The 15,889-nt window shown below is 38.7% G+C and overlaps 1 protein-coding gene across 1 annotated transcript in view; it reads left to right on the forward strand.

Annotated features, from left to right (window-relative positions):
* The window catches only part of LOC115264937 (lachesin-like), a 378,560-nt gene extending 364,333 nt beyond the window's left edge, over positions 1-14,227 (forward strand). The window contains exons 9-11 of the mRNA XM_029869087.2: positions 6,822-7,004; positions 7,352-7,447; positions 12,140-14,227. Coding sequence (XP_029724947.1) covers positions 6,822-7,004; positions 7,352-7,447; positions 12,140-12,225 — 365 coding nt within the window. The 3' untranslated portion in view covers positions 12,226-14,227. The remainder of the gene's footprint in view (positions 1-6,821; positions 7,005-7,351; positions 7,448-12,139) is intronic.
* Positions 14,228-15,889: the final 1,662 nt, after the last annotated feature.

Below are 15,889 nucleotides of genomic sequence, written 5' to 3' on the forward strand. Positions count from 1 at the left end.
AATCGCCCAATTCTAAACGTACTGTGTTTGGCCGGGCCGCCACTAGATGGCGGTAGTGAGCAAACGTCAAACAGGAGCAAAAACGATACCAGCGCCGCGATTTATAGATTGACCTACTACTGAATATTTGAATCAGCCGTTGAAAAGATGATTGATGGGAAGCAAAGAGAGTGTGACGTCTGTTTCTCTGTGGAAAGAGCATACTGAAAGAGGGAGTAACAGCCCCTAGTAACAAATTTCTCTTGGCATCTGAGAGCATGCCAATACAGCGTCGTGGCATTCATCAATGTGTGGTAGTTCAACAGCTCGATAGCTTGGTTGCGGCTCATGTCTAAAACTCACATTCGGTCAGCAGTTGATCATTGGATGTATGCCTATCAAATGGTAAGCTCGTTCTATATTATTGTTTTATTGAGAAACTTAAACTGAATAACTATCTTACGTATATCTATGTTCCTGGAAATTTTTGAACACATTGTTGGTGGAGTTTGTGTAGAAGTTTTCAAAATATTTCTGTATATAAATTTCAGAAAACATTCGAGAATTTATGAAGGTTTTTTTGTGCATTAAAAAAGGATAAAATTCAGATAAATAATCGTCACCAACCATATAAGTGTATCATGCTATGAAGCGAGGGATCGATTATAATCGATTATAATAATAATAATAATTATCGCTCACGGTGATGAAATTTTTCGCTTGAAATCTTATAAAACTACATTCTAATTTATCTTTGTAACAAAGGGCTGATATAAATTAGGCATTGGATAATGTTAATCCAAATTAAATGCTGTATAGAGAAAAACGAAAAATGTAAAACAATTTGTTTCACGCAATCCGTTTTGGTAAAAACAGTATATAATGAAAACGGACATTCTGGAGCAACATTTGAAAAGGGCCCAAGAGGTCTTGTGTCTTTTTTTCTAAAACGCTTCGTAGGGCCTAACAGCAGCCGGCCCAAGCAAATGAACACCGTTATCCGAAAGATCGATGTTTGCTCTATCTGATAACGGTCTTAGTTTGTGTGAGTAAGCTGAGGGGGGCTCAGGAGCGACGTGTGAAGTCATTGTTTACCAATGCTTGTATGCCCTTTTCAAATGTTGCTCCAGATATTTCAATTCTGTTCTAGGACAATTTTTTGAAAATTTTCTCATTATTTTTAGAAAAAGACACTTACAGGACCGACAGTAATTTCTAGGGAAATCTCTCACTTCTGGGTAAATCACTCCTGAATTACCTAGGAGGCCTAACGACGCAATCCGCAAATGGATTCCTGGAATAATAATAAATATCAGGGAAAGCTGAGAGAACATTCCTGGGGAAGTTCTCGAGGGGATTTCAGTAGTACCTGAATTCCTGAAGGTTTTCCTAGAAGAATCTCTGGGGCATTTCCTGATATTCTGAAAGAATCTCTTGAGAAATTCCTGAATAAATCTTGAAAGAATACTAAAAAAATTCCTGTGGCAGTCTCCAGAAGCATCCCCAGAGGAACCTCTGAAGAAATATTTGAAGAAATTATTGACAGAAACTCTTGATGAGGATGAAAAATGAATTTCTAGAGAAATTCTTGATAACATCCATCTCTCAAGAAATTTAAGAAACTTCTATAAGAACTCAGGAAAAATTCCGGATAGAATCACTGATGAAACTCTTTAAGCAAGCTCTAGAGTATTTAACTAGAACCACTAGAGAAAATTCTGAATGAACCCTGGGAGATATTCTTGAAGAAATGATTTCCTGGAGTTACGTAGTATTTCTTGAAGGAATTCTCGAAAGGTGTAGTTCAAGATAGAATTTGTGGGAAAAATCTTAAATCTCTAGAGTAATTCTGAAGAAAAGACCTCAACGAATCTCTAGGGTATATCTTGGAGGAGTCTCTCGAGAAAAATCTAAATGAATCCCCAGAGGTTTTCTTAAAAATATTCTTGAAGAAATTCTTAACGGAATCTCCGGCCGGGTTTGATAAAGCAATTTCTGGAAAATATGTTTAATGAAATCTCTGAAAATTCCATAACAGTCCGAGGAGATATTCCGAAAAGAAACCCCGAAGGAATTTTGACAGCAATTTCAACGAATTTCTTGAAAGAATTTTTTAAGTAATTTCGGTAAAACTTCTGTAAATTTACCCAGTGGAATTTCCAAAAGAAATCGTGGAATATTTCTTGATGAAATTTGTGGAGGAAGCTCGGAATGCCTGGAGTATTTCTTTAAATAATTGGCATTTCCTGAAGTCTCAGAAGAAATTCATGGAGCCGAATCCTGAGGAATTCCTGCATGAACTTTCTGGAATTCCTTAAGGAATCCCAAAGGAGAATTTTCGGAAGCATATCTAAACAAATCCTTGGAGGAATTCCTCACAGAATTTCTAACCGAGTTGACTAAAGGAATCTGTGGAAGAATTGTTGATAAAGTCCCTGAAGGCATCTAATCTAATCTAATCTAATCTAATCTTATCTCACACTAACGCAGCCATTACTTGAATGCATCCTGGAAATGGAGACTTTGAAGTCTATCATTTTTCTTGTCTAACGGCCAGGCCAACTGCGCAGCATGTACCGCAGAGAAGATTTCAAGGGATAGAACGATTTCAACATAGTCAATATTTGAAAAACATTCTACACCTTGAAATCGAGGGGAAAGATGGAAGCGAGGACCTCCCGTACCAAACGCTTCCAGGTAACGATATAGATATTCGAACATGTTCGCATATATTAATACATATGATGATGTGTACGATGATTTGCTAAAAAATATTGATTAGTTGTCTAGATATGGTGGTAAGATTCACTGAAAAGAGAATAAAGAATTAAGTAATTAATACTGAATAAGGCATAAGTGATAAGCTGATTACAGATAGTAATTTTCAAAAATAGTATTATTATACAATATAATTACCGAAACAAAAGGTTTATTAGTAGTTATAAACAAAACATAAACATTTCAAAAATACATCTAATTTTAATCTGGAATGCTACTATTTTAGGTAGGAAAGTAGCAAGATTAAAATTTAATGCAATGTGGCAGATCTTACACCGTAACGCACCGTTTTAAGGTGATCTACCCACGTTACGGGAAGATAAAGTCCCTGAAGGCATCTCCGATGAAAACTCCAAAGAAACTCCTTTAAGATTCTCAGTCAATTCCAGAAAGAACCACTAGAATTTCTGAAATTATGAAAGAACCTGAAATTTCTGAAAAAATCTTATGAAAAAAAATGTGAATCACTGGTGAAATGTCTAGAACACAATACTCGGAGGACTGTTATAATGGATCCCTGAAAAATAAAATCCTGCAGACATTTTTGGAGAAATTGCTGCTGGAATCGTTGAAGAAATTCATGGAGAAACCTGTAGAAGAATTCCTTTAGGAATCTCTAGATGAGCCCTTGGCAAGAAGAAATCCCTGATGACAATTTTGATGTTCTTCCGAAATTTCTCGGGATAATTTCAGTTGTAATTTCTGAATAAAAAATCGCTTGTGGAGTTCGTGATGGAATTTTTGTGAAGAATACTTTGGATGAATTGTGGGAGGAAAGATTTCGGACATTAGTGAAGAAATCTCTCAAAGCATTTAAACCAGACTTTTAGAATGGATTCCAGTAGGTATTTTTTCTAGAAAGAATAATGCAGAAATATTGAAAGGATTCCGGTGAACATCTCTCCGGAAGAATTCATAAAGGGATTCATGAAAAAGTTTTTAATTGAGTTTCTGGAATAATTTCCACATAATACCTGGAGAAATTTTTTGAAAGCATTACAGAAAAAAATCTGTAGAAAAAGCAGGAATCATAAGGTGAATCTCATAAAAATGGCCTTGTTAAATCCATGAAGGAATTCTTTTGAAAATATCTGGATAAATCTCAGCAGCGTTCCTTGGATATATCTATTAATCCAAGAAATTTCAAAAGGGTTCCCTTGAGAATTTCTCAGGAGAAACCTCTGAAGAATTCCTGCAGGAATTTCTAAATAAGTTCCTAAAATGTTCATAAATTACTTGAAAAACTGAACTGGATATTCTTGGAGGAACCACAGGAGAATTTCCTGCAGTAATTATTGGATAAATTCTTTAAAAAAAAAACAAAGAGAGACCTGAACCTAGCCAGTCGGACATTGTCCCGGATGGGTAACATCCCACCCAAAGCCGGTCGACAACAAAGGTATTTTTTAACACTTTGACGATTGTAAGAACGATAAGTGTTATGCTTGTCTCGCGTGTCGCGTTTTGTTAATGTCGGGAGACCTGAAGAAGTTTATGAAGGAGTTCCGGCATTGGTGAAGGAGTGCTACTGGCATTGCTGTAAATATCTTTGACAGATTTTTTTGGAAAACGCCTTGAGATATTATCACAATCACAAGTTTCTGAGAGAAACTCTGGAAAGGCTTCTAAAGGTTTATTAAAATAATTCTTTGTAGAAACTTCTGCAGTAATTAAGGATGCTGGACTTTTGGGAGCGTTGCATAAAACCCCAAGTAACACAGAAAACATCTTGGGAAATGAAAATTTTAAAAGATGATTTATAATTGCATTATAAGAGCATCAGAAAACATCTGGTGTTTTTTTAAAGCTTTCTTTGCGTTGACTGGTAACAAAAGAGCAAACAAATATACATGGCTTCAAAACATGAAGAAATATGTTGATAATGCAATTATTCAACAATTATAGAACATTAGCCATAAATTCCTATTGAATTTTGACAACCATCAATGTTTATGTTTACACTTGGTAAAACTTTGCGATTTGATAATGCGGTGATCTTGTCGTGTCTGTTGGGTTATGCGATTTGTTCATGAAGACCATCACATTGCTGTTGGGGTAAATATACCTACGGCAGAAAATTCGTCAAAATTGAGTAGTCCCGGTTAGGCTCCAATGCTATCAACAGTTGAACAACTAGCTTAGTTTCCAGGAAGAACGCGTCTCCGCGCTTTTTTTTCTGAACGCTGCGGCTGTAACTTCACCCGGTCCACTTATCATATACCCTTCCACAACGTTCCATTAATTGTACAATCTACTACTTTCATGAACTTGTTAACTCAACAGTCACAAATCTGAAAAGCATTCGGCCGGTTAACTTGATCTGGTGCTTTGTTTCATTAGATTGTTCAAATCAGCAGCCAGGATCCTTACGACAAAATCTACTCACATCATCCACCGAGACCTCCAATATCATGTGATTCGATGTCAATAATCGCGTTGCCAAGATGTTGACCAATTCTCCTAACTCATGAACATATTCATCGATAAGGAGCTGTTCCGGATGAAGATTAATCGATGATGGGTCACTGCGAATTGCAAAATCCGGCGGAATTTATAAAACATAACCGAACTTGTGGACTTTCAGCAGACCGATTTGTTTTTATTGTTGATTAAATTGTGACGTTTTGACAGGTCTAGCCAGACCAGGAAAATAGTTGTAATATAGTTATTTTCAGGTTGTAATGGTGATCGCAAAATACACTAATATGTATGTTTGTAGAGAATATGTTTTCAAGACGTATTATAAACGTTATAACAATTACTTGCTAAATCTGTTTTAGTGTTGCTCGTAAAACATAATTTCAAAGCAATTTCAACCTATTTCTGAATTGGAACGACCAAATCGTTGAAATGTTTTCTGTTTCTCCGCGAAAAAAAATGAGACAAATAACAGTACCGAGCAAATAAATCAGTACACAAATTAAAATATGTAACCAGATTACAATCTTATAATTTAAGTTTATTGATCATATTGAGTAAAACATTTCGTTTCATGATACTCGTTTTTCCATAAATCATAGTCAGTCAGTAATGAACCAACTCAATTACAATTATGATTGTTGACTTATCATTATTCAAAATATTTTGAACGGCACTGTATGCTCCATAAATTATCTGCCATATTGCGTTTTCGTGTGGATTATTAAGAAAATAATAAAATCGCATCAAACGACTGATTTAGGCCTCATTTTTTGAACTCAGCTTAGTGGCGCATGAATTATGCACGGGTGAAATTATAAGTTTCTCCATAAATTCTGAAGCGCAAATAAAACACTGCTTAAGCCACTAGGTTTAAGTCTTTGTTTAATTCGTTGTTCGGAATATTAAGATATCATACCTCCATCAAAACTCCATCACTTGGAAATATTTTTTCATGTTTGAAAAGTTATTTACATTATCGAGAAAACAAATTATTTTGTTTTTGTTTATCTTTTTTTTTCATTTTTGTGTTCAATTTCTCACTTTACATACCGTCAGTTTCACAGTACTAACAGCAGGTTATATAAGTGGATTATTCAAGCTATATAACATTAAAATAGCCTAATTACAAAAGTTGAAATGATAAGCAATATAAATGTGTTTTACAGGTTGTACCACTTAAAATTAGCTTGAATGCAACTTACGAATCTGATTGTGTTATATGCATATTCTGCAAGTAGATCAATTAACAAAATACTTGATTTCAACCAATCGATATTAAAGAGTTGGTTAGAATGCACCATGATAGTACTATTGGTGTATTACAATACATCTTATACAACCTGTAAGATGTTTTATAAGCCGCCATGTTTTGCGCTGTTTTGAGTATATAAGTGTTCGGTATTAAGTCAATAATACAGTAAAAATACAGTCCATTAGGTATGAATGGTGAATTTTAAACTAATATAAAACATCTTGTGTTACTTGGGACGATAGACGAATAAAGGTTGAAAATGCGAGTGCAATTTATAATTGTTGCCCGCATTTTGAGATTTAGACATCCATCCATCTTTCAATGATTGATTAACACTTTTATAACCACACTTATCGCCTAAACTACATTTTTATTCTCCACTCTTTCGCAGCATCGACCCCTCCAACGACATCGCCGGGTCCACCAACGACGGACTCCCAGCTGCACGACTTTTGGCCCGGCAACGGTCGAAATGATAGCTACGGTTTATACCATCCCGGTAATGGCCCCGGTGGAACCCACAGCGGTGGTCAGCATCATCCCAATTCGTATTCCGTGCACGTGGTTGATAAAAGTAAGTATGCTCCATACTTCCATGCTGCTCATTTGAAGCACTCTCACGAAAGGCAGATGCTTAAATGGTGCTTAAAACACACATATGTGCCCCGAAGCGGGGCTAAAACGTGTGAATCATCATTAGATAGCTACATTGTAAAACTCTAAGCCGCTATCCAGTCCTTTTTTGCGGATGCCCTTTTTGCAGTTTGCAATTGGGCCAAATCCCTCCAGCAACATCAGCACCTAATTGAATTAAATTCACACTTGAGAAGGGAATTTCCCAGCTAGAGTTTTGTCGGAAGTGCTTTACTGTGTTTTACTAATTTACGTTCCTTTCGCACACTACTGCTTCTCTCTAAACAGATTCTAAATATTCATCCAGTCTGAATGAAGTGGACAAATCGGAACAGAAGTCATTTGATTCGAATGTTATCCACTGGTCCACCGGAAGCAGTAGGGGTAAGTTACAATTTGATTCTTGATGCACAATGATTCCTTTACCTGCAGTGAGGCCCGGATTAAAGATAGTGGGGGCCCGGGGCCGGAGCGGACGTGGAGGCTCCTCGCAGGTACAAAGTGATAGTATTGCCTAGAATATGCCGAAAAACGTTCCGACTGATCCGACGCTTTCGAAAAAGTAAAGTGATTTTCAAGGGTTTAATGGAGTCTAAGTGGGTTTCAGGAGATTTAAACGGGGTTCCGGGGGGTTTCTGGGGGCATTCTAGGGTGTTTAAAAAGTGTTTTTGGTGAGTTTCAGAGCGTTTCAGGCAGTCTTATAAGATTTCAGAGAGTCTCTATGAATTTCAGGAGTGTTTCAGTGAGTTTCAGGAGATTTCGAGAGCTTTTCACAGATGTTTCAGGAGGATTCGTGAGGGTTTCATGCACGTTTCAGACTGTTAACGAGGTTTAAGGTGGGTTTTAGAGCATTTCAGAGTTTCAGAAGCTTTCAAGGTATTTTAACCGGTATTTTTTAGAGCATCAGTAGATTCGAGCTGCTCCAGGGGATTCCGAGAAGTTTTCAAAGGTGTTTTAGGTAGTTCCAGGGGCGTTCGAGGAAGTCTCAGGAAGACTTTTGGACTTTTACGGAATTTCAGGAAGTTATCAGGAGAATTTTAGGTGCCCTTAGGGCATTCCGAAAAGTTTTAAGGAGTTTCAGAAGGTGTAATGGTGTTTCAGGGCACTTCAACGCATCCTACAATATTTCAGGGGATTTTGAATTGTTTTTGGTGTATAGAGCGTTTCAGGGGTTTCAGGTAGATGCATGGGGTTTCAAGGGGTAAAGACAATTTAGGGAATATTGGGAGTTTCCGGGGATTCCTGGGGATTTTAAGGAGCGTTCTAAATCGCTTAAGGATGCTTGAGCGGCGTTTTAATGGTGTTCCAGAAGGTCTTAGAATGATTATTGGGACAAGAATCTAAGCGGCTTTCAAAGCGTTCATGGGGTTTAAAAATGGTTCAGAGGGACATGAGGAAATCTTGAAAGCTGCGGGGGCTTAAGGTGAAACTGGAATCATTTCCTCATTTTTTGGTTTTTGATTTTTTTATTAAATAACGAAGCAATATTTTCAAAATCGATTTTCGTGCACATGTAGAGTATGGATCAGGGTATCTTCTGATTTTTTTACGCGGTAGAAAATGTTTTTCGTTTTTGCAGAAACCATTTTTGAACAAAATTTCACTAAAAAATGGTTTCTGCAAAAACGAAAAACATTTTCTACCGCGTAAAAAAATCAGAAGATACCCTGATCCATACTCTATATGTGCACGAAACCGATTTTAAAAATATTGCTTCGTTATTTAATAAAAAATCAAAAACCAAAAAAATGAGGAAATGCTTCCAGTTTCGCCTTAACCCTTTGGAGCCGGAGGGGTCATATATGACCCCGGCGATAAAACCGAGCATAACAAACGTGTTCGACACCAGCGAGGTTGCGTCGACAGCGGCGAAAAAAATCGGCTCCAAGGTTAAGGAAGGTTTTGAAGGCGTTTTAGTTCGTTTCAGGGGGTTTTAGAGGCGTTTACAGGGGTTTCAAAGCGATCGATCTTTGAACGAAGCAAGCATCAGCGGGATGCTGATGGTGGTGCAGGTATTACCTCCACATTGTAGTTAAAGTATTTCTGCGTTTATTGCCAAGATCTTTCATTTCAGCAAAAGTTAAGTAAAACAAAAGTTAAGTAAAATGAATGCGATAATATCGCATTACGATATTTTCAACCTTGGTTTAGGGTTTCAGAGGATTCCCGGAGGTTTTAAGGTGTAGTAGGTTAAGATGTATCCTTAAGTTTGTTATGTCAGAATAAAGAAAGTCCAAGCGTGAAGCAAACGTATTTCTCTGTAGCTGCCTACACTAGGGTCGTTGCAGAGAGTTTTAGAAGGTTTCAGAGGAATTTAAGATCAGGCTGATTCAAGTGTTTTTCAGGTGCGTTTCAGCACATCTCAGTGGTTTTCAGGGGAGTTCATGGAGCTTAATGGTGTTTCAGGAGCGTTTCTGGGGGTCATGCACATTTTAGGAATTTCATAAAAATGTTTGGAGTTTCCAGAGGTGTCGGGAGTTCCGGGGATTTTCAGAGGCATTTTGGGGGTATTAGAAGCTTTCAGCGGATATCGTGAGGTTTAAAAGTGTTTCAGAGGCGTTTCGGGGGTCTTGGAGGTTTCTTGATTGAACAGAGGGCGTTTCAGAGGCTTTCCAGGGGATGTCAGAGATTATCAGGAGATTTTCAGACGCAATAGTGGAGTTCTCGGAAATCGTCGGAAAACTTCTTAAGAAGACCCCTGGAAAACATAAAAACAAAATTCCTAGAAACTATACTGCCGTAGATTCCTGTAGGATTACTCCAAAAAACCCTCCTGAAATTCCATCAAAGGTGTCTTTGAAATCTAAGAGGTTTCTGCAGAAGTTCCTTCAGGAGTTCCTTCAGAGATTCATCCAGGAGGATTCAGAGAGCCTCTTCCATCGTGAATTTTTTTTTCTCAGAAGATTTCTCAGGTATTCCTTCAGGGATTACTCCGGAAGTTCGTTCAGATATGCTTTCAGGAGGGTTTGGGGGCCTCCAGGAGATCCATCAGTGATTTATCCAGAATATCCTTCAGGGATTCCCATAGGACGTCCTTCAGAGATTAGTCTAGCAGTTCCTTCAGAAACCAGCCCAGAAGTTTCTCCAGGAATTCCTCTTGAACTCCAGTTATGGATTTCTACTGGCGTTCCTTCAAGAATCTCTCCGGGAGTTCAATCAAGGTGCCTACAGGAGTAACTCCCCGGAATTTCTTCAATGATCCCTTTAAGAATCTTTCAGGAACTCCTTCTGTAATTTCTTTAGAAATTACCCCAAGATTTCCTTCAGCCATTTCTGCAGGAGTTCCTTCAAAGGTTTCTACAGGGGTTCTTTCAGGAGGTTATAAATGCCATCATAAAGCCAAAATAAAATCATCCACATAATAAGGTATCAAACTGTTGTTTGGGCAAGGATCCCTTAGGAAATTCCTTCGGGATTTCTCAGAGGTTCTTTCAGAAGTTCTTTTAGAGATTTCTGTAGGAGTTTTTTCAGGTATTCCTACAGCAGTTCCTCCAGGGATTAATCCAGGAATTCCTTCGAGGATTCCTGCAGTATAGTAGTTCTTTCAGTTATTGCTTCAGACGTTTCTTCAGGGATCTCTCCAGGAGTTCCGTCAGCGATTCCAGTAGTTCCAGGAGGATGCTGGTAATATGCCTTCTGCAGATTCATTAGGAATTCCTCCAGAATTTCCTTCAAGAATTTATACAAACGATTCTAGAGGCGTTAGTCCAGGAATTCCTTCAGAGATTCCTTTTGGAGTTTCAAGGAGTTATGTAGATATTATTTCAGAGATTCTTCCTGAATTTTCTTACGAGATTTCTCCAGGAGTTCCTTCAGGGATCTGTTCAGGATATCCTTTAGAAATTCTTAAAGGAGGATGCGAGGATAGCTCTTGGAGAATTCAGCCAGTAATTTATTCAGGGATGCCTACAGAAGGTCAATCGGGAATTAGTCCAGGAGTTCCTTCAGGGACTCCTCCAGAAGTTAATTTATAAATTCTCCCAGGAGTTCTACCGGGGATCACTTCTGGCGTTTTTTTTTTTCCTGGAGGATTCAGGGATGCTTCCAGGAGTTCCTATAAAAATTTCTACAAGATTTCCTCATGAAGTTCCTACAAAAAATCCTCGAGGATTTGTTTCAAAAAATCCTCCAGGTTATCCTTGTGGTATTGCTCGATGAGTTATTTGGGGGTTTCCACCTGGAAATTCTACGGAGATTCCCCCTGGAAATATCTCAAGGATTTCTCCTGGGCGGATTGTTATTGACAGTCCTTCGAGGATTCCTCCTGGAAATCTTTCGGAGATTCCTCTTGAAAGTCTTCGGGGATTCCTCCTGGAAATTCTTCGAGGATTCTTTCAAGAATTATTCCCGGAAACCCTCCAGATATTCTCCTTAGCAATCCTTCAAGTACTCCTCTAAAATTCCAATCAGGGATTTCTTCAGAATTTCTGCAGGGATCTCTCTAGAGGTTTCCTATGTATGTGCTGAGATCTTTCCGCAGAAATTCCTTAAGGGTTTCGTACAGCAGTTCCTGCAGGGATTAATCCAGGAGGCGCTTCAGGGATGCCCCCATGAGTTCGTCCAGAGATTCGTTTAGGATTATTTTATTCAGGGATTTTTTCAGCAGATTCCTGCTTGAATTCTTTCGGTAATTCCTCCTGAAAATTCTTTGGGGACTCCAGTCTATATACTGCGACCTTATTATCAATTTTTTTGAGCTGCTGAAGCTTCTAAGCAAACAAAACAAAAACTGTATCAAAATCGATACTTAGTTGCTCTACAATGGTAATGGAGTACTGCGACATGCACTTCACTAAGGATATGAGTAATAGGTATTGGGAAGTCACGAAACAAAGGTTGGGATACCATGTACTAAAGAGTCTTGTGCGGAGTAATACTTGCATGAAACTCAAAGAGGATCTCTGATGAAATTTCAGTAGGAATCCTTACAAATTTTCTGAAAAACGTTTGAAACACGTAAGCAGTTCCATTCAAAAAAAAACCGAACTCGGTAATAAATTTTAAGTGCGTTTTATTACAGTTTCTTAAAACATCAATAATGTAATCCTTTGTTTGTTGTTTTTTTTTTTTCAACAGATTCTTCTCGAACCACACTCAACATTCTGTCCAGCATTGTATGCTCAACGTTGCTTCCTCTGCTTGTCAGATTAAGTGCGCACTAATCACTATTCAAAAGGATCAACAAGGATGACAACTGTAAGTCGCAAATGCTATTAAAAACAGCGAGGAAGATATATAGCTAGCCAAAAATAAAAGAGAATTTAGTAGAACAACAGTGTTAGCTTAAATGGTATACAGACCTATCAAATTATTAACGAGATAGAAGATACTACGAATCTATATCCAAACATGTATAACAGAAAGCAGGGTTCATAAACATATACATTATACTAAATTATTAAGATATAATATCAGAGTAACTATATCGTATAGCGAGCGTTGGTACCAAGCAGTAAGTAAGTCTATATACATATAGTGAATTAACTAATCGAAAGCTAACGCGCTTCAAAGTGACAAACACTTGTGTATAACGAACGAACTATTCAATTACAACAATACGGTGCATTGCAGACTAAAACAATCAATTTCGAAGGCAATTCATGCAGGAAACACAAAACAACTGTTATTATTAGTAGGTGTACGGTGATTTGGATTACGTCCAACTTTGAATAGCACGAGGATGGTCGGAGGAGAGTGGAGTATTTACCCGATTTGGATCGTTTCGTATATCCGTATAAATTCACTGCACGGAAAATTGCATAAATTTATCTTTCTCCGCTCCCGATACCGGACTTCAAATCCAAATGGTTTTACGCTTTTAATTGTTTTGCCTTGCCCGTTCCACTGACTGGCACGTCGGATTATTATCCCATCGTGGCAACTCAAACCGAGCTAGATGTGTTGAGCTCGAAACGTTGGGTGGTGTTTTATCTATCTTGCTTGAAAAGGTATTCGATGAACAGAATGAATGCACAGGAAAAATGGGAAAAATACATTTTAAAGATTGTGTTCGAAATAATTTCACGCTTAACGATTACGAGTTGGTGCTGAGTTGGATTTTTTATTCCTCCTTGCACCGGTTTTGCTTCCATGGAGCATTTCCTGTTCATAATTTCCCTATACTAAGGGGGTTTTCTTTGATAGCTTATTGGATTGTTCGAAGACAAACAATGATTGATGGGACGTGAGGCAAATTAGGTGGAAACTGATTAAGGTTAACGATGCGAGATGGCTACCGGTTTCTTGAAGTTGTTGATAAAATGTCTTGATAGTATGCTTTTTTAATTCATAGAGGAATCTAGGTAGTTTCCATAAAAACAATCGTTGATTTATTCAGATTGTTTTCATTCTAAAAACCAATTACAATTTCACGAATTTCAAGCCACTCTCAAAATCAGGATCGGCATGATATTGTTGGAGCTGAGTAATTCATAATCAACCACAATTGTTACTAACCGAAACCACTAGGTTTGTCGCTTATTGTGACAAGAGATTAAAATCGTTCCTTTCAAAGTGAAAACATACTATTTTGAAACAAAAATACTATAATAAACACAACGGGACGCTTCAAATTGTATATGTTGCAGGAGAAAAAAAAGTAATGTAAAACACATGCCCAATTAACAACAAAAAACAAACAACGGTGTATTTCCACAAAGATTTCAGTAACCACTAGGGCAGCACAACCAACAAACTTTGATCGTGCCAAACATTTTGGGTAGAATGCCAAGCAGTATCATCCACTGTTATTGTATAAGTAGAGATAGTTTTTTTGTAACATAGGTTAAGTTCTACGAAACATGGGATTGCTAAAAGCAATCAAAATCCAATTTGACACTACGAGTTACTACGAATGAATACAAAGCAAAATGCGTTGTCTGGAATAGGATCAGTAGATAACTGAACGGGATCCAATCGAGTAGAATCTGCATAGAAAAAAAAACAGAAACAATTGCTAAACTACTAGGAGGGTACTATTTACAAAAATAAAGCAAATAAATAAATAAACACAGTTAATGCAAATCCATATAATGAACTAAACAGCGATATTAATGATGTCTGCTAAAACCAGCTATTTATGTTTCAAAAATTGAAAACATTGTAAAGAATCGTCCGTTATTGTATCAACGGGAAATTAATACAGAAATATATAGGAAAATGCTTTAAATATTTTTTCAGAATTGTTACTGTTGTCCGAAAAAACATGTTCATGGTTATAAAAAGGTGATTTTTCCTTGGATTTTTTGCAGGAAGCAATGCCGGAATATATGGTATCGTCGTGCAGGGCGTCTCTATACACATTTTCATGGTTTTTCAAATTTATGACATTATAACTCCTAGAGTAGTGAATGAATTTCCACAATTTATTTAGGTGAAAAGGTCATTTATAATGCATAACGGTTAATTGCAACGACTCGTTACAATCGGCAAAGACCCACGCGACGAAATAAGGACTACGATTGGAAACTTGGAACATGGAATTGTAAGTCACTAGGTTTCGCAGGATGTGACAGGATAATCTACGACGAACTACATCCCCGCAACTTCGACATCGTGGCGTTGCAGGAACTTTGTTGGACTGGACAGAAAGTGTGGAAGAGCGGACATCGAGCGGCTACGTTCTACCAAAGCTTTGGCACCACCAATGAACTGGGAACAGGATTTATAGTGTTGGGCAAAATGTGACAACGTGTGATCGGGTGGCAGCCGATCAACGCAAGGATTTGCATGTTAAGAGTTAAGGGCCGTTTCTTCAACTACAGCATCATCAACGTCCACTGCCCACACGAAGGGAGACCCGATGACAAGAAAGAAACGTTCTACACGCAGTTAGAGCAAACATACGATGGTTGCTCGCCGCGTGGCGTGAAAATCGTTGTCGGCGACATGAACGCGCTGGTAGGAAGGGAGGAAATGTACAGACCGGTAATCGGGCGAAACAGCCTGCACGCCGTATCGAAAGACAACGGCCAGCGATGCGTGAACTTTGCAGCCTCCCGTGGTATGGTAGTCCGAAGCACCTTCTTCCCCCGCAAAGATATCCACAAAGCTACCTGGAGATCACCCGACCATCAAACTGAAAACCAAATCGACCACGTTCTAATCGACGGTAAATTCTTCTCGGATATAATCAATGTCCGCACATACCGTAGTGCGAAAATAGATTCGGATCACTACTTAGTCGCTGTATGCATGCGCTCAAAACTTTCGACAGTTATCACCACGCGTCGAAGTCGAACGCCGCGACTCAACATCGAGCAGCTGCGTAACGTAGAAGTGGCTCAAGACTACGCGCAGCAGTTAGCAGTGGCCCTACCAACGGAAGAGCAGCTTGGCGCAGCTACACTTGAAGATGACTGGAGGGACAACCGATCCGCCATAGGTAGAACCTCGGCTACAGCACTAGGCTTCGCGACTCCGATTCACAGAAACGACTGGTACGACGGCGAATGTGAACAGTTGAAATACGACAAGAATGCAGCATGGGCGAGAATGCTGCAACACCGTACGAGAGCGAATTAGGCACGTTACAAACAGGCGCGGAACAGGCAGAACTCAGTCTTCCGGATGAAGAAGCGCCAGCAGGAAGAACGAGATTGCGAAGCGATGGAAGAGCTGTACCGTGCTAAGGATATACGAAAGTTCTACGAGAAGCTGAACCGCTCGCGCAGAAGCTTTGTGCCACAAACCATCATGTGCCGAGATAATCACGGGAATATTCTCACGAGCGAGCGTGAGGTGGTCGAGAGATGGCGGCAGCATTACGATGAGCACCTCAATGGCGACGTTGCAAATACCGAAGGTGGCGTGGTAACAGATCTAGGA

The sequence above is a fragment of the Aedes albopictus genome, chromosome 2 (assembly GCF_035046485.1).
Source record: "Aedes albopictus strain Foshan chromosome 2, AalbF5, whole genome shotgun sequence".
NCBI lineage: Eukaryota > Metazoa > Arthropoda > Insecta > Diptera > Culicidae > Aedes > Aedes albopictus.